Below are 24,128 nucleotides of genomic sequence, written 5' to 3'. Positions count from 1 at the left end.
AAGGACTGGCAAGACCTCAATGAATATAGACTTGACTTTGGATGCATTGACTTAACCTGAGAGAATCTTGCTTCTTGTTCACGGTGAGGACAACCTTACATTAGAAAGGAGGAGGAGTTGGTTCTAGGAAACTCTTGGAAGCCAAAGTGTTGGCTCCTGTTGGAGGATAGAGCTTCTTCCAATTGTAAAAAGCCAGCCTTCTCTTTTCCACCTGAGGATTCGCAGAGAAAGTAGTAAAAGTTAAAGCCTTTCCACCCGTGTTTGTCCTTTCTGCTGTTGTCAATCAGCACTTCCAGGAAGCCACTTTATTCCAGGGTTGACCATTTTGGAGGAATGACCTGGCCAGCCTAGCCTAGGCTGCATTATAAAAACCTGCTTTTCCAGAGTGGTTTTCCTGCTGCCAACTTCCTCTTGGGTCCATGTCACCATGTGACACACAAGAGACCTGGCCAGGGCCAAGTGCCAGGGCCAGAGTGTCAGCTGGTATCACTGTGGCAGCAGACTGCTGGTTTCCTGTGCCAAGACTGAATTTAACCTATAGTTACCCTTAGCAAAGACAGGGCGGGTTACTAGGCTATATGAGTCAATCATTGTAGCTTTTTCTTCTGTGTTACTCTTAAAGGTACAGGAACAGGACCTAGATATCATGGTGGACCAGAGATAAGTCCCAGGAGACTTTGAATCACACCCAGGAAAACTCACAGACACAGTGCAGTCAGATTCACTTCACTTTTATTATGAACAAACACAATGTTAGATAAGTACAACTAACTTCAGAGTTATTAATAGAAATTATTCCAAAATTATTCTTAGGTCACAAATAACAACTATCCCACATTAAAAAAAAAAAAAAAAAAAAAAAAAGGAAAAATCCCACCCAATCAGGGAACAGGTGTCCTGTGTCTGTTTCCACGACAATGAGTTTATGCATTCTCAAATTTTGTCTGGCTAGTTATCTACCACTTATCCAATGGACTTATTCAATTTCTCAGAGAAAACCATATAGATTAATGATAGCATCTGGGACACATGGTTCACGGCGGACACAAATTCATGGTGGATACTACTAGCTATAAAAATACTCAGGACTTAAGAGAATTTCTCTGCTGAAGGGTCCCAAAATGCTTTATATAAAGCATTAGTCACACCTCAAAACTGCCCTTTGAGGTAGGTCAGTATTATTACCCCCATTTTAACAGAAGGAAAACTGAGGCACATTATTGTTAAGAGACTTGCCCAGGGTCACATAGCAAGTCAGTGGCACAGTGGTAAGAGAGGCCTTGGCCTTAACCACCTGGGTAAAGTTGATATCTTGCTTTCTTTAACCTTTCACGCTGACCCATTTAAGCTATCCTTACAGAGAATACACTCAGGATACTAGAAAACCAAGGAGGAAAAGTTTCCATTTTAAATGCTACAAGCATCTTTTTAATCTAAATAAAAACCAAATACATTCAAATTACTTCCACCCGCCATCAAATGTGGGCACTTAATAAACACAGACCTAAGAAAAGTTTCCAAAATGAAGCCCAGGAGGGAATCCTGGGAACAGCTGTACTGCTAATTCCCCAGCCAGGCCCCCCTTTCCACCAGCCACTTCTGCAAGCTCTCAGGTGCAAAGGAACTCCACAGAGGAGCAAGGAGCGAGTGAGAGCAGGCTCATATGCAACACTGATTAGAAAACATGTAAGGCACCCAAATAAGTTGTCAGCACACCCACAAAGCAAGGACTGTTAGAAATTCACACTTGATCAGATCCGGGTTTCTGGATCATTAATGCATTATTTGAATTCAGCTTGAGAATCTTGAGAACTGTTCCTTATTCAGCAGAGACCTCCCCGCCCCCGGCCCTCCTAACCCTACCCCCACATCCACATATACACTAGGGCCCTCGACCTGAGGACTCCAATCAGCCTTGGGTAGGCAGGGTCATGGTGTGGATCAGATCCATGGAACATGATTAGAATAGAAAGATAAAGTTGTTTCTGATCATAAATTATAAAGTAGGCATCTGGTGACCTGTGGCGTTAAAACTATCCAATAGACATTTCCCAGGGGTAGGTGCACAGGTCAACAGATCGAAACTACAGTGATCTTCCGTTTGATTCTTTTCTACTGAGAGGAACAGCTCAAAAGACAAAGATGCCTCTAGACCAGGCTCACCCCTGTAGCCTCTATCTACTCAGCAAATACAAAAAGCAAGGCCCTCCTCCCTCCCACCGTTCGGTTTCAACAGTGGACAGAGCATTTGGTATCATACATTTCCAATCTTGACAAAGAAAAGCCAGGCTTCTGCACTGATGACTGAGGTACAGGGACAGGAGTGGCCCAAGGTTCTCAAAACACTGATTTTTCTTTTTCTTTTTCTTAGACCTCTTCTACACTATTGTCTACTCTAGGCTGTGCTGTAGGGAATGCTGGTTAGTTTGCTGAACAGAGACGCCGCTCAGCAAAGTTCATGGCATCTCAGATCCCAAGTCCCAGCCAAAGCTTTGCAGTGTACCCTGGCTCCAGGGAATGAACAGGGCCTTCTTTCAAGCGAGGCACTTTGGAACTTGCCTTTGTTTCTTGTGCTTCCCAGTGAAGGCTGGGCTCCCTCCTACTTCTACCGGCGTTGCCGTCAGCCGGGAGCACAGACTAAAGCTGGACAGGGTAAATAAGCAAGCAGGGGGCGTCCAGTATGTTCTCTGGTTCTGACCCAGACAGAGGAGACGGAAAACAAACTCTCTTTTGCTCCAGGGCTGGCTCACTAGCATGATGCAAGCATTCGGCTTGGCTGTGCCTCATGAGAGAGAGAGAGAGAGGAGAGAGAGAGAGAGAGCCTGAGCCAGGGATGTTCCTAGTAGGGTTTGCCAGCCTTGTCTTGAGTCATCACTGTGGCGGGGGATAATAGGACTGTAGGTGGAGAGACTCTGGAGGCCAGGTGAAAGTGGCAGCCAGGGCAACTTGATAAAGAGAAACAGTGGTGCAGTGACCCTGAGCATTCTGTCTGCCTGGACAGCACTCGTCAGCACTGCCTCCGAATACACAAAGGAGGCTGCCTGTCCAGAGAAAACAAGAAAACGTCAGGGGACAGGTAGAACCGAGAGGAGAAATGGACAGATTGGGGAGAGCCAGGAATCAAGAACCAGGGTAAAAAGACTTCTACTCGCCCCCAGGCAGTTCTATATTTAGGCTAGATCAGTGATTTTCAACTGTTGTGCCACAAGCATTTTTTTCAAAACATGCAGCACCTGACTGTTTAGTCAGGGGCCCTGACCTCTTTTTCCTTAGATTGTCAAATATAAAAATGACAACAGCCAACACGACAAGAGCTGTCTGGTGTGGATCGCTCAAAAGTATGCCTTTTGTTGTTAGATTGGCAAAAATATTTTTTTTTTTGGTGTGCTGCAGAATTTTAGTAATTAGTGTATGTGTGCCATGAGATGAAAGAGATTGAAAATCACTGGGCTACCTGTTAACAGAAGAAATGAGTGAAACAAAAAGCCTCCTAGTTTCTACTTATTCTGAGGAGAAATGGGAGTCAATGAGTGAACCTAACAACTAACTTGTTTGGATAACCAGCTTTCCTATTACGACACCCAATAATTTACTTAGTAAGCTTCTGAATCCAAATCCCCAGACAATGCATTCTCAAAGTCCTTCTTCTGTAAAATAATCTCTCAGGAACTGCCCACAGACCCTGCTCTTCAAACTCTCCATCCCCTATTCTCTTCTTCAAGCATCCCTCTCTCAGAGGGAAATACTCCGAGTGAATTAATATTCTAAGCAAAGTATATCTGTATATATATAAATATATGTATTTGTTTAACCTACTTCCTAAAATCCTTCCTTTTTTGGAATGCTCACCATTATACCACCAATACATTCCTTTTTTGGATGTCTGGAAATGCTGCAGCTACCGCATTACTGAGTAGAGCTGACCAGTATCTCAAGGGTCAGATGGCAAAGTTAGAAAGATGAAAGAATTTTGATGATTCCAGGAGCTGCTGGATTCATCAATTCTGGAAACAACCAACCTCAAGACTTTCTGATATATGAAGTAAGAAATTTTCCTGTTATTAAAGGAAAAAAAAAAACACCTCCATTGAAGATCATTTGTATTACAAGCTAAATGCTTTTTCTTTATCTCCATCCTAGAGTCTATTGGGACCTAAGATTTGCTCCTGTGGTCTAGCATTGCCAAGCTCCATGGCCATTCCCTACTCACAGTCAGGAGAGAAAGGAAGCGTGCTGGGTGGTGGGGCTCAATGGCCGCAGTGGGCAGGCAGCGGTGTGTTTGATCACCTCAGGAGCTTCTTCTTGCTTTGTTTCCCACCTTACTTATCAATCGTACCATGCATGCTAACTCTCTCCCCTGACAATTTACCTGCTTTAGAAGCTTTGTGACAAATAAAGTTGTTTTTCCATTCCATCTAGCAAAAGTCTGAAATGAAAATAACTAAGAGGGGTCTTCCCAGAAGATTTTGTCAAATCTCTAGCTTGAGCCACCTACCTTGAAGCTTAGAACATCTCAAGGAAAGAGTTATCTGGGGCAAAACCATTAGTTTGGGATGATAGAAAGGTTGTCTAGACTTCAGAAGCTAGATACCCACCACTGCCTCACCAGCTGCTTGTCTGGGAGGCAATGAGGGAGAAGAGAGAGGAAGGTGATAGGAAAAAGGCAAAGAAAAGGACCATGGGTCTAGAAGACAGGGAAGAAAAGAGAAGAAAGAAGAGTATCAGCTTAGCATCATAAAGGCAGAGTTGTTGGCTTTCAATACTTTTGAATTTTAAAAGAATACTGGAATGGGTTAACCTCATCATCTTTAGCATCCTGGTAGCATTATTCAGTAGTTAATAAAAAGAACATTAAAACTCTGCCTGGCTGGCTTTTGAAAAGGAAAATGGAGGACCCCAAACTCAGCCACTCTTGTAGCTTCCATCTCCAGTTCTCTTAATCTTGGCCAAGACGGCTGCCTTGGATACTTTCTTCCGGTCGTAAGCCAGGCCGAGGGCAGCCATGCAATCGATGAAGAACGTGGTTAAGTTGATGTGCCAGCGGTATTCACTGGTGGAGTAGTCATAGGGGAAGGAGTGATGGTAGTTGTGGAAGCCCTCACCTGAAACCAAAAAACAAAGAAAAAAGTTAAGGTGCTCTACAGTGAATTGCTGTCTTCCTGATCTTGGAACATCAGTTACCTAGCAGAGTACCTCAAACCTAGTAGATACTTGCTGTTGTTGAATGAACGAAACTACTCTCTTCTACTCTGAACCAAATAGATCCACTCAGAGGCTTCTTAAGAAAAAAACGGGGAGCCCTGGCCAGTGTTTCTCAGTGGTTAGAGCACCCATCCTCGCATCAAAGGGTCTCAGGTCCATTCCCCGTCAAGGGCATGTACCTGGATTTCAGGTTTGATCTCCTTGCTGCAGCAGGAGACAACCAATCAATGTGTCTCTCTCACATCTATTTTTCTCTGTCTCTACCTCTCTTCCTCCTTACTTCCCTTCCACTCTCTCTAAAATCAATGGAAAAATATCTTTGGTGAAGATTTAAAAAAAAAAAAAAAAAAGGAAGAAATGAATAGGGAGACCATGGTCACCCATGGATTTCTGGGAGCCATTGTGTGAGGACTGGCAGTTTCTCTCAGAGGATAAGATGACTAAAAACAAACTATCACTGGAAATGGATTTTAGGTCGGAAAATCCCAGAGCTTTACTAAATATTGGTCTGAGATCCTCACGGCTCTGTGTGTGTGTGTGTGTGTGTGTGTGTGTGTGATAGAGAGAGAGAGAGAGAGAGAGAGAGAGAGAGAGAGAGAGAGAGAGAGAGAGAGGAGAGAGAGATAGGGTGGGAAGAGGAGAGAGTCTAGAATGAAGAACATTTGCTGTGTTTCTTACAAAGGTGAGCAAGGGAGTACACCTGCACTGGAACTACCACAAGCGTGTGAGAGAACCACAGAATTGGGCAGCAACAGCCGAAAGTCAGAAGAAAGGAGGCCCAGCCCAGGGCTCGAGTGTCCTCGGCCACTACTGGTTCAGTAGACTCTCTGACTTGGAATTCTTTGAGCTTTGACCCTGGTGTGATGGTGATGCAGATACAACAGAAGCTCTCGGAGGGAGTCAGAGCAAAAATGCTTAGAAACTCCCTCTAACTTCTGAGATGAGTGGTTCTTTTTGCTGGATGGAGAAAAAACCCCACAAAATTCTGGATTTGGGATATTTTCTGTAATGGATCAAACTTTGGAAACTCCACAGAGAGTTTCTCCAATCGTTGGCAGAACTCTTTTTTTCTGAACAACATTCAACAATAACAATACTGCTCCTTATGAGGCTGTGGTAAAGCCGGGTAAAAAATAGCTAGTAAAAGAACATATCAAGTCCTTTGAAGATAAAAGAGCCTTCAAAGGAGCCATAATGATATTAATAACGCGCAAGTAAAGGAAGTCCCGCAAAGTAAATGACACCATCCAAGGCATCTCAAGGTGTGTCCTCTCTCTGTAACATGGACTCTGAGACAGTGTGAACTGAGTAGGAGGATGGAAAGATCCCAAGGCTAAAGGTAACTGACAGAGGATTTCTCATTTCCCTCAATGGCTTTGCACCAGGCTCTATATAAAGCACTAACCAGGCCTATACTTATCAGATTGAAAACTGAATCAGACACACACATAGCCAAAGGGATGGGGGGAGGGGAAGGAGAGTCAATAGGGAGAAGGACAAGACTTTGCAACTGGGGCAGCAAGATACAGCCCAAGAAAGGCTCAAGGGAGGTCAGCTTTGTCAGAGAGAAGATGAGCATGTGACCGTGGGGGAGGTAATTCAAGAAGAAAAGATTAGAAAGGCAGGAAGCGAGCTAGAGGAGAACAAAAGGGGAGGTGATAAGGGAGGAGAGCAGCAGGTACAGAGAAATAAATAACTGAGACAAAATAAGATATTGGGAGCCACTTTGTTTTTTGTGGGGGTTGTTTGTTGGGCTGTTTTTTTCCACAAGGGAGCCATTGGAACTAGTGGTCAGAAAGAGGCTGCCGTTGGGGAAGCTCACTGTAGACCCATTTGCAGTACAGGACAACTCTCATTCCAGAAACTTCCATGTCTATGAAAACCTCAGACTTATATGGCCTAGGTGATTTACTTCAAACATGGTTCAGAGTAAAAACATGCACAATGGTAGATGGTGCCTGAAAGGAGAGGGGAGAGGCATGAAAGTTAAAAAGAGAGAGGGGAAAAATACTATTGGAGTAGTCAGTACCCAGTGAAGATGGTCAGGGTTGAGACTATAAAGAGAAAAGGGTGAATTTAGGCCATTATATGCATAAACACATGGAACAGTGAGGTTGCTCACTGATCAACGGTCAGGAACAGGAGGCCACTGGGTTTCCTCAAGGAGGGCTAGTTCCAGGCCTTCGTGATGGTCTCTATTTAGTTGAAAACAGTGACAGAAAAAAACAATTGGAGACAGATTGTAGAACTCTGGCTATTAGAACTCAAAGTATAAAGAAATAATTTCATAAATAGCAAGCATTAGATCAATTAGCAGGCACTTGTGATTAAACTAACTGCTTTATCAGGGGTTCCCTAAGCCATTCTTAGCATAGAATAAAGCAGAAGAGACAAAAATCAAGGACAGGAGACAAGCATGGTATGGCCACCAACAGTTGCTTTATTCTCCTTCAGATTGGCATCACCAGGCAATAAGGCATGGCGTACACTTAACGTATGGCCTATCTGAATATAGCAAAAAAAAAAAAAATATATATATAAAAGAAAAGTTTACTGAATTAAATTACAAGTATTCTACATCTGACATGACATATACACCACTAGGGAATATTGGCCATCCTGAGGGCCCTATTCTATTTATATCGATTTATACTTCCCTACAATCCTGCCCAGACGCGACTGGAAAAAGGAAAACCCAGAGGGGCTCATTACATGTAACATTTGGGAATTGTTTAAGAATCTGGAATCAAAGGCAATGCTATATTTAACCTTTCCTTTTTATTTAAGACTTGTGGCCTGGCTCTCAAGAGTGTTCTCATATATTGCCCCTTAGTTCCAGAGTGGAAATAACAGATAGAAAGAGGTCATAAAGCAAGTTAACCTGGTTTTTCTGGTTCCCAGCCCAATACCCAGACAGCAGACCACTAGATGTGGTCTAGCTGTGGACTACTGACTTACCCACAGCTCCCAGTGAAACCAGGATATTCTCCCGTGGGTTAATGTTCTTGTCGTAAGGGCGATATCCGTAGAGGTGGGCAGCGCTATTCACCAGCCAGGTGGCATTGAGCACAATGGCATACCGCAGGAAAGTGGCAACATACAAGCTGTGTTTGAAAGTTTCACCCCAGAAATACCAGGGCACAAGTGTGGGCAGGATGAAGCACATCAGCAGGACAGCGGGCTTGTAATGCCTACATTGAGAGATCATACACCAAGTCAGCAGACAGGACACAGACCTACTGATTTCCGCCATCACTGGGTTGGGCTGTCTCTTTCCTTCCACATTGTGAGGACAGTGTGGCAGGAAACAGAGCAAGAGGGATGGGATGGGAAATCCTGTGAGAATGTAGTGTCATTATCTCACTTTTTAGATGAGATAATGAGGGGTTAAATGACTTTTCTAAGATTGCACCACAAAGAACCAGTGGAACAAGGATTGGAATGCCGATCTGATTCGAAAGTCATTGCCTTTTTTTTTTTTCCTTCCTTTTTTTCTTTTACTATAGCACAATTTCATATGAGTAAAATAGGCAGGGTCCATATTATAAACGAATACACTGAATTCTCCCGCCCAGGCTGTTTTTCCATTCTGTCTTTGGGCTCCTTTCTCTTTCTAATCAATGTTCTTTGCAGAGTCCATGTGTAGTGTCTTGCCTCCACTTCCTGCCAGCCAGCCTCTAACCACTCCTCTTCTTTTCCCGCAGGATCTCTAATGCCTCCAGTTCCCCAATCTTCTGAAGGTCCTGTCCCATTATTCAATCTCTCCTTGAAGGTAAGACCAGACCAGTGACTTGATTTCCTGCAGCTCTTCAGCAGTCAAGCCTTATGCTCTTATACCATTGGCATTCCTGCACCCAACTCCTTTCCATTCTTGCCGCTGCTTCCCTAGCATAGGTCCTCACTGCCTCCTAATTTGCGGCCCTGCTTCTCACCTCTTTGGCTCATTGGTTTCTTCACCTGTCATGAGAGTGATCTTTCTGAAGCACGCCTCCACCCATCACAGATTCCCAATCAAAAAACTTATAATGGTCTCCCATTGCCTATGAAATTAAATCCTAAGTCTGCTTTTAATGGCCCCAGTAAGTCTTAACCCTACCACACCCTATACTTCAAGCAAAAGGACTCTGTTGCTAGAACATATTTCAGGCTTAGATCATTCTGTTCTGTTTGTACTGTTTGTCCCTCTCCCCTGACACCTGTGAAAATCTCTATCCATTAGTGGATTCCAAAGCTACTTGCTTCACAAATGGTTCCCTGACACTCCCCACTATGCAGTCTCCCTCCCCTTTGTGTCTCTGACTGGTACAGGAAATATTTTGCCATGTATCATACTTATTCAGACACTTGGCTTATTCTTTCACTCACTAGTAGGCTACAAACTCCTTGAAGGTAAGGACTATGGCACAATCATCTTTGTACCCATGACTTCCTAGGCCAGTAAGCATTAGTTGAATTTTATTGGCCTAATTAAGAAGTTCAGAAAGAATAATATTCTATAGCTGTAGACTTGGGGACTCTTTAAAAATTAGGGTTTTAAGTTATGATTTTTGAATATGCAAACCCAGTACATTTCTCAGTTTATGTTTATAAGTCCTGGGAGAAAAGGGGTGAGGGGGCTCCCCAAACACCAAGTTCCCAGCTCCATCCCCCTTCCACTCACCTCCTCTGGAACATCAGCAGCTTCTCAGCCTTCAGGTCAGACAAGTCTAGCAAACCACCCTTCTCTTTGACAGCTGGGTGTTTGCGCACCAGCAGCCAACCCACGTGGGAGAAGAAAAAGCCACGCCGGGCATTGTGGGGATCAGCATCTGTTTCTGAAAACTTGTGGTGAACACGGTGGTCTCGGGCCCATTCGTAAGCATCATTCTGGAGGGACAGAGAAGAAGACTACTGTAGGCCTCAGGAGAGACACCCTCTTAGGGGAATCGCAGTGGATAGACATCTTCAAGGGCCCATGACTCTCAGCACAACCTCACAAAATACGCAGGAGCCGGGGCTCCAAAGGAGGGTCACAGAGTAGCCGCCTCTTTCCCCCCAACTTGCCACTGAAGCTTAATTGGAAAAGCAACTTGAAGTCCCAGGACCACATAAATAGGACTGGTTGCTTCAGAAAGACTATACAGTGGGCAGAATGGAGGTAGATCACAGAGCTCAATTTCATTAGGAGAGGACATGGCAGTCCCTCTAGCAAGACATGTTGGAAAAGGTCTTCGTGGGGTGCCTAATCCCTGGGCAGGGCGAGCAAGGCAGACAGCCTTGCATCCTAGGGTCCTGGTCAGTGGATAAAGCTGCAGGGAGCTTCATTCTGATGCCTTGGCAAGAGACAGCTCACAACTCAGCAAGACCAGACACATAAATCCTAAATCCTGAGCGTGGCCACATTCCCAAATGACCTCTGGGCTCCTCTGGGACTCTTTCCATCCCTTAAAGAATGTGTCAATATCTCTTTCTTACCTTTGTCCCAATATCAGGAGCCCTCCAGGTATAAAGTAATATGGCACCGATGATTACATAACTATGGTAAATACTAGCTAGAGTATTGCCATGAAGAAGGGAACAAGTTCGGTGGCCTCTTTTCCCCCTTGCTCCAAGCTGAGCCCCACATCCCAAGCTATCCTTTGCCCATTGCCACCGCTTAATAGCTATGCGTCTCCTTTCCCCAGTTTCCTTCATTCTATCTCTGCTATAAGCTTTCTGACTCAATGAACTTCCATACAGCCTGGCAGCCCAAGACAGGACCATATGGTTGGTCTCCCTAACCTCTCCATGACATAATTTTCTTATCTAGAAAATGGGAATAAGGATAGTACCCACCACCTAAGAGAATTTAATAAGATAAACTATGTCAAGGGCTTAGAATAGTACCAGGCACACACTCAGTGCTATAAGTATTTGCTGTCATCGCTGGAAAACAACAGAATTCCTCAGTCTGTGAAACATCCACTTCAGTCCCAGCATGGTGGAGCCCTAAACTATTCACCTAAAATGGTGAGTCTATTGTCCAATGCCTTGCAGACCCTGAGAATGAAGGACCCCAACAGCCAGACTGTGTGACAACAGAGGAACCGTAGGAATAGATAGGAATATATATTTCCTAGTTATCTCCTAGTTCTCTTTTCTAGACTCAGAAATGTGCCCATGCTTTATGGACTGAAGGCCTGAGCCTGCACCTGAGGTGAACCACCAGGAGAGAGGAGAGGGAAATGACTGCCCAGGTGTTGCTCCTCTGCAGGTGCTGATCTCCTCCATCCACCCCTGGTCACTGACAGAGTGGAGGGAAGGGCTGGGTAGAGCCGGCTTCCTACCTGGAATGCCATTGTGTTGGCGATGATCAGGAAGACGCGCAGAGGCAACCGAGCCTTGTAGCTCCGGTGGCTCCACAGGCGATGGGCTCCCGCTGTTATACCCAGAGCGCTGATGATGTAGTAGGCGAACCCTGCCAGGCGGAAACAGTGAGAGGTCAATCATCTGGAGAAACATGCACACGTGGTTCTCTGTCTGTTGGCTGTGTCTTCAGAGGCTTTTGGGGAGGATCTGCTTTTCCCTGAGGTCCAGGGACACTTTGGCCTCTTAGGTCTCTCCGATTTTATTACTTGAAAGAAAAAAAAAAAAAAACCATCACCTCTCACCCTCTCCACCTAGGAATTGGAATAAGCTAAGAAGTTTCAGGAACTTTTTTTTATTTCAGAGAGGAATGGAAAGGGAGAGAGAGATAGATGGAAACATCTACGATGAGAGAGAATCACTGATTGGTTGTCTCCTATGTGCCACACACTGGGGATCAAGCCCACAACCTGGGCATGTGCCCCAACCAGGAATTGAACCGTGACTTCCTGGTTCATAGATTGGCACTCAACCACTGAGCCATGCCAGCCGGGCTGTTGCAGGAGCTTTAGAAAGGCAGGACAGAGAAGGGAGAGCTTGCTACCCAGCGCCTGGCCACTCTTAGTCATGAGGACTATTATCTCAAGCCCCATCTCCTTTGAACTTCAGCTAAGCTTCCCCCAGTTTTTAAGGACCACAGACCACTCCTACAGAGCTTAAGACTCATAACCAAGGGTGGTCCCAAACAATTTAATATAGTCAGTAGAGTCTGGGCACTCATCAATCCAAGGGGCTATGGGTTCTAGAGTTCACCCAGAGGCTCAGAACTATGGCTATTTACCAACCGATCCAAAAGCATTTCAGTATTTTAGCAGGCAGTGTGACCATATCAGGGGGACAATCTGCCCTTCACATAAGTCTTATCTCTGCACAGCTTAGCTAAAAATTTTATATTCTCTGATTTTCTGGTTCCTTTGAATGGCCTTTAATAGCCTCACTTTGCAGTTGAAAGAAAAAAAAAAAAAAAAAAAAAAAAAAGACGCTCACAGAGGTTGTGTTTATCTATGGTCACAAGGCCAGTAAGAAATGGAGCCATAGTTTGAAACTAAGAGTTCTGTTAACAAGCATTCATGTTCCCACTATACCATCCAGCGCCCCAGGATATTACAGAGTTCCTGCGTCTCTCCTTTGACACCCCTCCTTAGCCCCCCCTCTCTCTGGCAAGGCTCATTTTAGATGGCGGTGGGATATGCTCAGAACTGTTGGTGGAACACCCCAACACTGTCTTCCCTCACCTTCCTGGAGGCCTGCCAGCTCAGGAGGTGCCAGCTATAATCTCTAACTGGGCAGAGGGTTGCTGGCTGTACCCATATTCCTCTGTTCAGTAGCTCTAAGAGGCAGAGGCTGAGTAGGGCCTTGGTAGAGCAGTTGACTGTTGACAATGTTTCATTCCTAGGACTACAGCTCAAAACAATGGGTCCTCAGTGGCCACAGAATTTAGTTGCAGTTGGAGACACCACATGGTGTAACAAATTGTCCTGTGTTCTTTCTCCAGCCACAGATAACAGTTTCCTAAACAAATATCCCCTACCCCCCACCCTCCACTCTATCTTATTCCTCCTACAGGATCCCACGGGAGAGGGAGAGCCTTGGAGCCAGAGTCTATCCCAATGACAATTCTGTCTCTAATCCCTTTGCTACGTGACTTGCTGGCCTTAAACCATGTGACTGTTTGCTCCCAGATGCAAAATCTACCTGCACCCGCAGCTGGAAGAATGACAGTTGAGCCACAACCACACGAATCATCAATGAGGAAGAAAAACAGCTTTGGGCAAGAACACAGCACTTAGCTCAAAATGAAGGAAGCTACTGGGGTTGTTTCATGCCACAGATGACCCTGTGAGCTAACTCAGAAAGCACTTAAGATCCTAGTGTTAACAGGGGAAGTGGGAAAAGAATCCAAGCATTCTAGTGCCTTTTTTATCAACACATCTAAGCCTAGCAACTAGAAGGAGGCTCATTCTCTACTAATGTCCAAATTGAGGGTTAAGCAAAATCTCATAGCTCTGGCCCGAAGGGAAGGGAAATTTTGCCCCTCGGTCCTCAGTGATGCCAGAGAGATGCCTTCAGGCTGCCCCGACGGCCCTTCTGGGAGACTCTCTAAATTGCTCAGTCACCAGAAATGCTGTAATCACAACCAGTTGTTGATTTAATACTGTCCTTGGGGATAAAAGGAAAGGCTGAGGCCAAGCTCCTAAACTCTGAAAGTGGGACCCCTGACGGTCCCTCTCTCCTTCTTGTTTCTTAAGACAGAGGAGTTCTGTTATCCCTATGCCAGGATGGTGATCAGTCAGCCCAACCATCCACCACAAGGCCCAGGGGAGGAGTACAAAAGGTCCCCATCCAGTCTCTGGGTGCCACATTTCCCGGCCCAAAGGCACCTGGGCAGGGCACATAAAGGTAGTGGGCACAGCCTTGGATTGGGGATCGCACTCTGCCCCCTGGTCCAGCAGCCAAGGGTGGGGGGCAAGCAGAAGCAGCCTGGCCAAACTGTGGACTTAGCCAGGCCTACAGGGAGTGCTGAGGCTGGAAGGGGCTTGCGGGCTACAAACCTACTTGTGAAGACTCCTCTTTTAGGTAGGAGGGTAGAGAGCTGAAGTTTGGCTGGGACCTCAGAGGGGCTAGGGAACAGAGAGAAGAGCCCTTCCTGGTCTGCAGAAGAGCTCATATCCTGCACCTGCACAGCCTCAGCAGTGGGACACCTGTAACCCCACTACCTTCCTGATCCTAAAAAAGTACTGCTGTCCCAGTTTGTACCTGGAAAGATGGAGATCCTGGGAGAAGGGATCTCTACCCAGTTGCATTTCACTGTCTGAGATACTGAGAGGATTTCCCAACACAAAGCTCTAAGGACCAGATCCCACCACCTTTAGGCGTAAGAGGTCCTGGGAGAATCAGCTAAAACTTTGCCTACTAGCCCTTCTACCTAACTACCCTCCAAGAGTGCAGCTCTCAGCAAACACCCCAACCCGAGACTACTCTGGAAACCCTAATGTAGTTTCCCAGGGAGAATTCAGTTCACCACCCTCGGAGAGTGGCAACGTGGGGCCCCTGGGTCCTTAAGAGTTCCCTCACCTCCCGTCCCCAACTCAGGCTTATGATGGCAGAAGTGAAAATGCCTGCAGAGCGCATGTGTGTTTCCAGGGGGCAGGGCACTGCTCTCCGCTCATACCCATGGATCCTGAAAAGCTGAGCTAAGGGCAGGTCAGGGACAGAGCTGGGAACTGCCTATCTCACTGCAGCAGCCTCGCAGCAGACTCGAGGCTGGGGCTGCTGAGGGCTCTCTCCTGGCCTGGTCTGGCTGTCCAGGCAAGGAGAGACTTCATGGCATCAGGAGCTGAAGCTTGAGCAGGCTAGGTAGGAAATGGGACATGAAGCAGTGCTTCCACCTCGTTGCAATCCAAGGACTTTTCCCTGAGTGGTGTGCACCGTGCCCTGGGACCTGCGGGGAGTCACCCCATCTGTTTAACGTGTTTCCTACAGGAGCTTCATCTTCCTAACAAAGGAGGCTGGTGGGCCAGGGTCAGGGCACACACCTTTGTGGGTAACCACCTCTCGGTTCCTCCCTCTCCTCCTCTCTTCCTGAGCCATTTTTTTCTTGCTTTCTCACGACGTTGCTCCACATATACCACCCCCACACCACTGGTCTCACCCCATGTTCCCATGCTCCTAGCTAGGGGCCTTGAGTCTTTGGTGGATGGTGGGGCTGGGACAAGCAGCCAAGCAAATGGCTTGAAACAGAAAAGCTCTTTCAGGGAAAGCCTACCCTCTGGCACAGGTCTACCCGCTCCCTCCCCAGCACCCACGTGTATAGACCCCCAGCATTGCCACCCCTGCCTCCCCGCAACCCCTAGCCTCTGCCCCTAGGCCACGCAGCCTCTCAGGAATTGTAGGGGCCAGTACTTCTGTTCCAGGTGAGCTCCTGTCCCGTGAAAGGGCCGAGGGAACCTGACGAGCAGCACTCTTACCCCAGAGCCAGGTGTAGACCTTGCAGGTGGGGATCAGGATGATGCCGTACAGGGCTCCCAGGTGCAGCAGCGACATGAGGATGATGTTCCTCCAGACATACTCAAGCTTGGGCCTCGGGCCCTCCTTATCCTTGTAACTTGGGTCATAGATGTCGTCTTTCATTTCGGGGCGGATGTCTTCCTCCGGGTGCAGGAGATTCTTCTCCGGGTTGCTCTCTCCATTCTGCAGGACCCGGGCGGGAGGCTCGGTGATGGTGGTGGTGGTGGTGGTGGAGGAGGACGCATAGGAGCTAGCCATCTGGCAGGGAGAGGAAGCGGAGGGTCAGGGGAGAGGAGGCTGCACGTGGAGGTAGCAGGGGCCACGTCACTCTCTCTTCCAGCTGGAGGAAGAGCGAAGGGTTGGCACAGACCCTGCCGCAACCTACCCAGGCGGGGGTAACGGAAGGCGGGGTCCACCCCAGATGAAAGAAGAGGAAGTCCCCAGGAAACTATGCAGAGAGATTGGGGAGGGGGGGTGAACCCGCAAGGTGAAGGGGCCACAGGAAGGAGAAGAACACTTTCACCCATGCGGACACACAAAGGAACCCCCGCAGGCATTACAGACGCAAGGGTGCCGCCAGCCACGACCCGGTTTTCCTTTGAAGCGTAAGAAACAAAAGTTGGGGAACCAGGTCCCTCAAATTACAACGCAGATCCCCAGCAAATGAAGGCAGCACAACTCGCAAAAGATGGCTCTGTCCTCCGCGGGGATCTCCGCTCCTCCGCCCACGAGTCACCTAGAAGCCGGGCCAGCTGGGGCGCCAAGCGGCCAGGGAGCCCGGGAGCCCCGGAGCCCGGGAGCCCCGGAGCCCGGGAGCCCGGGAGCCCGGGAGCCCGGGAGCCAGGGAGCCAGGGAGCCAGGCTGGAAGGAAACTCACCTCCTCTTGCAGCAAGTGGGCCGGCATCTGTGCTCCCGGATGCCTGGGGTCACTCTCCCAGGGCTGAGGCTGCGCAGCGGAGTTGGGCCGGGGCAGCGGAGAGATGTCGGTGGCTGAGCCCGCGTCGGCGCTCGGAGGGGTGGCGGTGGCGGTGCGTGGCGGGCGGTGCGCGCTGGATCGGTGTCCGTGGACCCGGTGCGTGGCTCTCCCAAGGCTGGGGATTTAAAGGCTAGATGAGCTGACCGGGGATGGCCGTGCCCCGTATTTCCTCAGACTCCTTTTATTCGCTGCCAACAGGGGCAAAGTGCGCGGAGTTGGCTCGCGGCGGGACCCCCGCATGGGCGGGGAGGGGAGGAGACGGAGGCGAGGCGTGCTAGGGGCCGGCCACGCACAACCTGGATGCTGCAGGCATACCGGGCCCGGCTGGCTCCGCAGCCGCAGCCCGGCCCCCGGGGAAATGCTAATGGGCTCCGGTAGACGCTGGCGCGCCATTGGCCGAAGGGAATTTGGTGCCACCTCGTCCCGCCGCTGCCATTGGCTCGGCGCAATCTGCTGTTCCCTCTGCCGCCAGCTCCCCGCTCCCCCTCCCATCCCTTTCTTCTCCGCTCCTCTGCCCCCGGCCGCCCGGCCCCTCTGCCCGGCCCCCCGCGGCCCCGGGGGCGCAGGGGAGCTTTCTGCAAGACCCAGAGGGCCCCGTCCGGGAAGGGGGGTGGGTACCAGCCCGGGCCTGGCCCCCCTCCCAGCACTTCGCGAATGCATAGGCCCTGGGGAAGTTTCACAGAAAACAGCAGAGAAGCCACGGGGGTGACCCCTACACACAACTCCGTTCTGCTTTCCCCTCCCCTTCCCGGAGACGCGTGGGGAGAGGGGACGTGGCTTTAGTTTAAACCTGGGGGTGGGATCGCATGGGGGGTGCAGCCCGCCGTTCTCCTTAGGGAGCGCGGGGGCCTGGGTCCCCGCAGAACAACGGCCCCGCCCCGCCCACCGGCTCGGGACCCGGGACTCCCCGGCCTGCGCGGGCGGTGGGGCAGGCGCACGCCCATCGCCCATCCTCTATGTGTGGCCTTGCACGCGCGCACGGGTTCAGCCGCAGGCACGCCCAGCGGGGTCGGTCACCGCCAGGCACCAGGGAGCCATCCCATCCCTGTGTCCACGCCTGCAGCCCGCGAGCGGGTGGGGTTTGGGGGGGGGGGGGGCGGGAGGGTGGGAGGGGGAATGTTTTGGAGATGCTTCAGATAGTCAGGTTGTAATTTCCTTACTGGGAAAAATGCAGAAAGCACAGACATGTGCTTGTCCCCAAAGCAGGGAAAAGGGTCATAAGAAGCAAGATTGGCTAACAGGTATGGAATTATTACTGCAAACCAGTTCACACGAATCGTTTTTGTTTCATCCTTCCTGGGACCCTATGAGGTGGCGTGTCCACATTCCCTTTTCCAGGTGAGGAAGGGGAGAGATTGAAATGAGTGAGGAGCTGAGCCCAGAGGCTTGACACTAGCTTGCGAAGTGTATTCGGAAGCCCAGGTTCTTGAGCTGCTCTGACCTCCCTGCCCCTTTGGTCCCCTTGTCTTTTCTAGGCTGTGGGAGCCTCGTCATGAGAGAAAGCTGAGAACCAGGCAGGCTATGCGTTCTCCAGCCTCCTTGGTGAGCTGTGTCTCCCCAAACTCTAGCCCAGGATTATTCTGGGAAGAAGGGAAGATAGGCTCCTGGGATTGCCTGGGAGGAGGACTAAGAAGCTTCTTGTTGGCCACTGGTCTCAGGGTTAGGCCAACACTCTGGTCAGTCACCAGATACATCCATTCCAGTCCTGGCTTCCCCGTCCAGTACAGAAGCTTTATTTTATGTATTTATTGATTGATCTGAGAGAGAGGGAAGGAGAGAGAAATACTGATTTGTTGTTCCACTTACTTGTGCATTCATTGGTTGGTTCTTGTACATGCCCTGACCAGGGATCGAACCCAAAACCTTGGCATATCAGGACAATGCTCTAACCACCTCGGCTACCCTGCCAGGGCCAGTGCAGAGGTTTTGAATGGGACTAGATATGGGCAGTTTGTCTTGCCATGGCTCAGAAAGGCTTAGCATGTGGAAGAGAAATCTACTCTTCAGACTCTCTCTGCATGTTTGATTTTGGCTAATTCCTCTACCAACTACAGGGTTACTCTTCTAGGGAGAAGATTCCCTGTTTCTTTTAGGGGTGTACTTTTCATTGTGGCTGATGGTGGCCTTACCATTGAGACGAGCTTTCTTTCCCTTTAATGCCTAAGCATATTTGACCTTGCTTCCTCCAGACCCTGGACTTCATCAGGGAACAATCTGAAAAACTCAAGGTTTCCTGGAAACTGCTCTCCTCGTCCTTAAACTCTGATAGACACTATTGCTGCTATTGCTTAGTGCTGCCGTTAGTACTTAGTAATAATTCCGTTTCTGCCAGAGAAAGGGGAGGCCTGCCAAGACAAAAATGTAGAAGTGGAGAATTGTATTTCTCTCTAAAGATAAGATGCTACCCTGTGGGACGGACTCTGGGAACCTAGAGAAGGTCTGCGTTGGGGAGAGAGCTTCGGGGAGACATGTTCAGAGCCATCTCGCTGTTGATAACTACGACGGAAAGGAGGTCACTGGTTTCCTAGCTTGCGTTCCTCCCCAAAGTTCATACAGGGCACATCACATGGCTATGAGTGTGCCGCCCATCACTTTAAAACTCTCGGTCACTTGTTATTGCCCACGAATATGCTGCATGGCACAAGTCACATGGGAAGGATGAGCCTTGATATCAAGAAGTATTAGACCTGCCCCAGCTAGTTTGGCGGTTTGGCTCAGTGGGTAAATTATCAGCCTTTGGACTGATGTCAATAAAAATGTATTGTATATATAGCCCAGCCAGCGTGGCTCAGTAGGCCGAGCATCAACCTATGAATCAGGAGGTCAGGGTTTGATTTACAGTAGAGGCACATGCTCGGGTTGCAGGCTGGAACCCCAGTGTGGGGCCTGTAGGAGGCAGCACGCAATGGTTCTCTCTCATCTTTGATGTTTCTATCTCTCTCTCTCTCCCTTCTCTGAAATCAATAACAACATATTTTTTTTTTAAGTAAAATAAATAAATAAATAAAGAAGTATTAGGCTAATGGCAAAGTGTAAGTTGTAAACAAGTGTGTGATCGATATTTGTATGCCATAAAGTTTCCATATAAGAGGATAGATCATTTAGTATATAAGTACAAAATATGCTTGGGAGATGGAGATTGGAACTATGAACCTTCCTCTGTGAAAAGAGGTACAAGGCACCATGGCAGTTTTTAAACTCCATTTTGATTCTTAAACTCCAAAGAGCAAGAAGAAACAGAGCCCCTTTCGGAATCTTACATGAATAAGGTGCCAACAGCAAGAAGTCACAGAGAGCCATCTCCTGTTCATTCAGTCTGGCTCAAGTGTTGCTGGTTTTGGCTACTATAGACAAGGGATTGCTCACATGCAGGACAGGGCCGGGAATGCAATTCTGTGCTTGGGAAAGTTCTCTGGTTCACCCCCGTGTCTCTGGGTGTCCGGGGCCCGGGGCCTGAGAATCCCGAGGCCCTCTTAGCCAGCATAGCCGGGAAACGTAAGGGGCCCAGACCGGTATTTCACTGCATCAGTTGCCAGAATTCTAACATTTTCTCAGCCAGAGCCTTGGGAAATGGCTTTTTCACACGAACCTGATGAAAACATCATTTAGACTGGAGCGATACAGTGTTTGCATTTGTTTCAGCTACCACACCCTTTTTCTTTATGAGTATAAAGAAATTAGAAGTGCTTATGCTGAGGGGGAAAGCTACCTCAGACTAATCATATGAGAATATTTTTACTGTTTCTGTACCTGGGAAGTCATTTTTCCTTGGAGCAGAGATCACCTCCACTCCTGTGGCCTTGGTCATACTATGGCTCTCAAGTGACAATGGTCAAACCAGCACACTAACTTGTATTCTACATTTGTTCCTTGGTCTAGGGCCGTGGTCAGCAAACTGTGGCTCGCAAGCCACACTCGCCTCTTTGGCCCCTTGAGTGTGGCTCTTCCACAAAATACCATGGCCTGGGTGAGTCTATTTTGAAGAAGTGGCTTTAGAAGAAGTTTAAGTTTAAAATTTTTGGCTGTTAAAAGAAATTTCAATCGTTGTACTGTTGGTATTTGGCTCTGTTGACTAATGAGTTTGCTGACCCCTAGTCTAGGGGAAGAAAATGAAACAAATTGTCCCAACAGTTATCACAACAAACAGCCATTATGTAGAACAGGCTCATCCAGACTGATAAACTTAGCTGAAGCTCAGAATGATAAGGGAGCAAAGGAACTGGATGCGTACTTCATAAGAGAAGGCATACAGACAGCAGACAAACACTTAAACTTTACTAATTATTCAGTACAAAATAATAACAATATGTAACTCATCTTTGGTAGGAGGGTAAATTGATTCACAAACATATTCACCACAACATTATTTACAATATTAAAGTGATTACAATATTTTAAAAACAATTCACAGTATTAAAATAATAAAATAAAACCTATAAACGATGATACAGATTTTTGCTTGTTTTATTTATTTATTCATTTTTAAATATATATATATTTTATTGATTTTTTTTTTTTTTTTTTTTTTTTTTACCGAGAGGAAGGGAGAGGGATAGAGAGTTAGAAACATCTATGAGAGAGAAACATCAATCAGCTGCCTCCTGCACACCTCCTACTGGGGATGTGTCTGCAACCAAGGTACATGCCCTTGATAGGAATCGAACCTGGGACCTTTCAGTCTGTTTGACTCTATTCACGGAGCAAAACTGGTTATGGCAGTTTTTGCTTGTTTTAAATATATTTTTATTGATTTCAGAGAGAAGAGAGAAGGAGAGAGAGAAACATCAATGTTGAGAGAGAATCATTAACTGGCTGCCTCCTGCATGCCCCCTACTGGGAATCGAGCCCACAACCCGGGCATGTGCCCTTGACAGAATCGAACCCGGGACACTTAGGTCTGCAGACCGATGCTCTGTCTACTGAGCCAAACTGGCTAGGACTGTTTGTTTGTTTTTATTATTGGTAGTATTATAGATATTTCCCATTTTCTCCCTTTTTGTCCCCCCCACCCAAACCGTGCCCCAACCCAGCCTTTCCCATACTATTGTCTGCGTCCATGGTTATGCTCATATGCATATATGTTCTTTGGTTAATCTCTTCTTATCCCTTCCCACCCCACACTCCCACTAAGATCTGTTATTTTGTTTGATGCATCCATATGTCTGGATCTATTTTGCTCATCAGTTTATTTTGTTTCTTTGATTCCACATAAAAATGATATCATATAACATTTGTTTTTCTCTAACTGGCTTATTTCGCTTAGCATAATAGTGTCTAGGTCCATCCAGGCTATCTCAAAGAATAAGAGCTCCTTTTTTACAGTCCCATAGTATTCCATTGTGTAAATGTACCACAACTTTTTTCTTTAAATATATTTTATTGATTTTTTTTTTTTTTTCAGAGAGGAAGGGAAAGGTAAAGAGAGTTAGAAACATCAATGAGAGAGAAACATCCATCAGCTGCCTCTTGCACACCTCCTACTGGGGATGTGCCTGCAACCAAGGCACATGCCCTTGACCAGAATCAAACCTGGGACCTTTTAGTCTGCAGGCCAACGCTCTATCCACTGAGCCAAACCGGTTAGGGCTGTACCACAGCTTTTTTATCCACTCAATCTGCTGATGGGCAGTTGGGCTGTTTCCAAATCCTAACTATTGTAAATTGTACTGCAATGAACAGTACATATAGTGGTGCATATATCCTTTCTGATCAGTGTTTCTGATTTCTTGGGATATAGTCCCAGAAGTGTGATTACTGGGAGTTCCATTTTTAATTTTTTGAAGATACTCCATGCTGTTTTCCAAAGTGGCTGCACCAGTCTGCATTCCCACCAGCAGTGTACTAGGGTTTCTTTTTCTCACATCCTCACCAGCACTTGTAGTTTGATGGTAACCATTCTGGCAGGTATGAGGTGATACCACCTTCTAGTTTTAATTTGCATCTCTTGGATGATTAGTGATGTGGAACATTTTTTCCCTGTGTCTATTGGCCATCTGTGTGTCCTCTTTGGACAAGTGTCTATTCTGGTCTTTTGCTCATTTATTAATTGGATTGTTTGTCTTCCTGGTGTTTTGTATGATTCCTTGTATATTTTGAAAATTAACCCCTTATCAGATGTATTATTGGCAGATATGTTCTCCCATACAGTGGGCTCCCTTTTCATTTTGTTGATGGTTTCTTTTGCTATGCAGAAGCTTTTTTATTTTGAGGTAGCCCAATTTGTTTATTTCCCCCTTATTTCCTTTGCCCTCGGACAGTGATCGCGAGCCACATGCGGCTCTTTGGCCTCTTGAGTGTTCTAACGCCACTTCTTCAAAATAGACTTGACCAGGCTGAAAACTGGCTTCTGTGCATGGGCCATGAAGTTTCAATTCCACTATACATGCGTGCCTGCACGTGGTATTTTGTGGAAGAGCTACACTCAAGGGGCCAAAGAGCCACATGTGGCTCGCAAGCTGTGGTTTGCCAACCACTGTCCTAGGAGATGTATCCGTAAACCTTTTGCTAAGAGAGATGCCTATGGTTTCTTCTAGGATTTTTATGGTTTCATGTCTTACATTTAAGTCTATAATCTATTTTTAATTTATTCTTGTGTATGGTGTAAGTTGGTAGTCTGGTTCTACTTTTTTTCATGTACTTGTCCAGTTTTCCCAACACCATTTAAAAAAAATACATTTTTATTGACTTCAGAGAGGAAGTGAGAGGGAGAGAGAGACAGAAACATCAATGATGAGAGAGAGTCATTGATTGGCTGCCTCCTGTACACTCTCTACTGGGGATTGAGCCCACAACCCAAGCATGTGCCCTTGACTGGAATTGAACCAGGAACCCTTCAGTCCCAAACCAGCTAGGGCCCCAACACTATTGAAGAGACTGTCTTTACTCCATTGAGTAAACATACCATTGTATGCTCTTGCCTCCTTTGTCAAATATTAATTGAGCATAATGGCTTGGGTTGATTTCTGATGTTTCTGTTTTGTTCCATTGATCTATATGCCTGTTCTTATGCCAGTACCAGGCTGTTTTGATTACACTGGCTTTGTAGTATAGTTTGATATCTGGTATCATGATCCCTCCAACTTTGTTCTTCTTTCTCAAGATTGCTGTGGCTATTCAGGATCTTTTTGGATTCCGTATAAGTTTTTGGAATATTTGTTCTAGATTCTTGAAATATGCCATTGGTGTTTCAATAGGGATTGCATTTAATCTGTAGATTGCTTTGGATTGTATGGACATTTTGATGATGTTCATTCTACCAATCCATGAATATAGTATATTCTTCCACGTGTTATATCTTCCTCTATCTCTTTTTTCAATGTCCTGTAATTTTCTGAGTACAGGTCTTTTATCTCCTTGGTTAAGTTTATTCCCAGGTTTCTTATTTTTGTTGTTCTTGCAATGGTAAATGGAATTGTTTTTTAAGTATCTCTTTCTGAGAGTTCATTATTGGTGTGTAAAAATGTCATCGATGTCCACGTGTAAATTTTGCATCCTACTACTTTGCCAAATTTGTTTATTAAATGTAGTAGTTTAAAAAATTATATATATATATATATAT

The 24,128-nt window shown here is 46.9% G+C and overlaps 1 protein-coding gene across 1 annotated transcript; it reads right to left on the bottom strand.

The window, feature by feature from the left end:
• Positions 1-715: 715 nt before the first annotated feature.
• On the bottom strand, positions 716-16,919 carry SCD (stearoyl-CoA desaturase). The gene is made up of 6 exons (XM_084903923.1): positions 16,472-16,919; positions 15,555-15,852; positions 11,508-11,638; positions 9,863-10,068; positions 8,161-8,393; positions 716-5,102 (listed from the first exon to the last, which is right to left on the bottom strand). The coding sequence occupies exons 1-6, from the start codon at positions 16,496-16,498 to the stop codon at positions 4,903-4,905; spliced, it is 1,095 nt and encodes a 364-aa protein (XP_084760049.1). The 5' UTR covers positions 16,499-16,919; the 3' UTR covers positions 716-4,902.
• Positions 16,920-24,128: the final 7,209 nt, after the last annotated feature.

This window comes from Pipistrellus hanaki (genome assembly GCF_964339955.1).
Source record: "Pipistrellus hanaki genome assembly, chromosome: 14".
Taxonomy (NCBI): domain Eukaryota; kingdom Metazoa; phylum Chordata; class Mammalia; order Chiroptera; family Vespertilionidae; genus Pipistrellus; species Pipistrellus hanaki.
The sequence above is the reverse complement of the archived record's forward strand: the minus strand, read 5'-3'. Positions and strand labels throughout refer to the sequence as shown.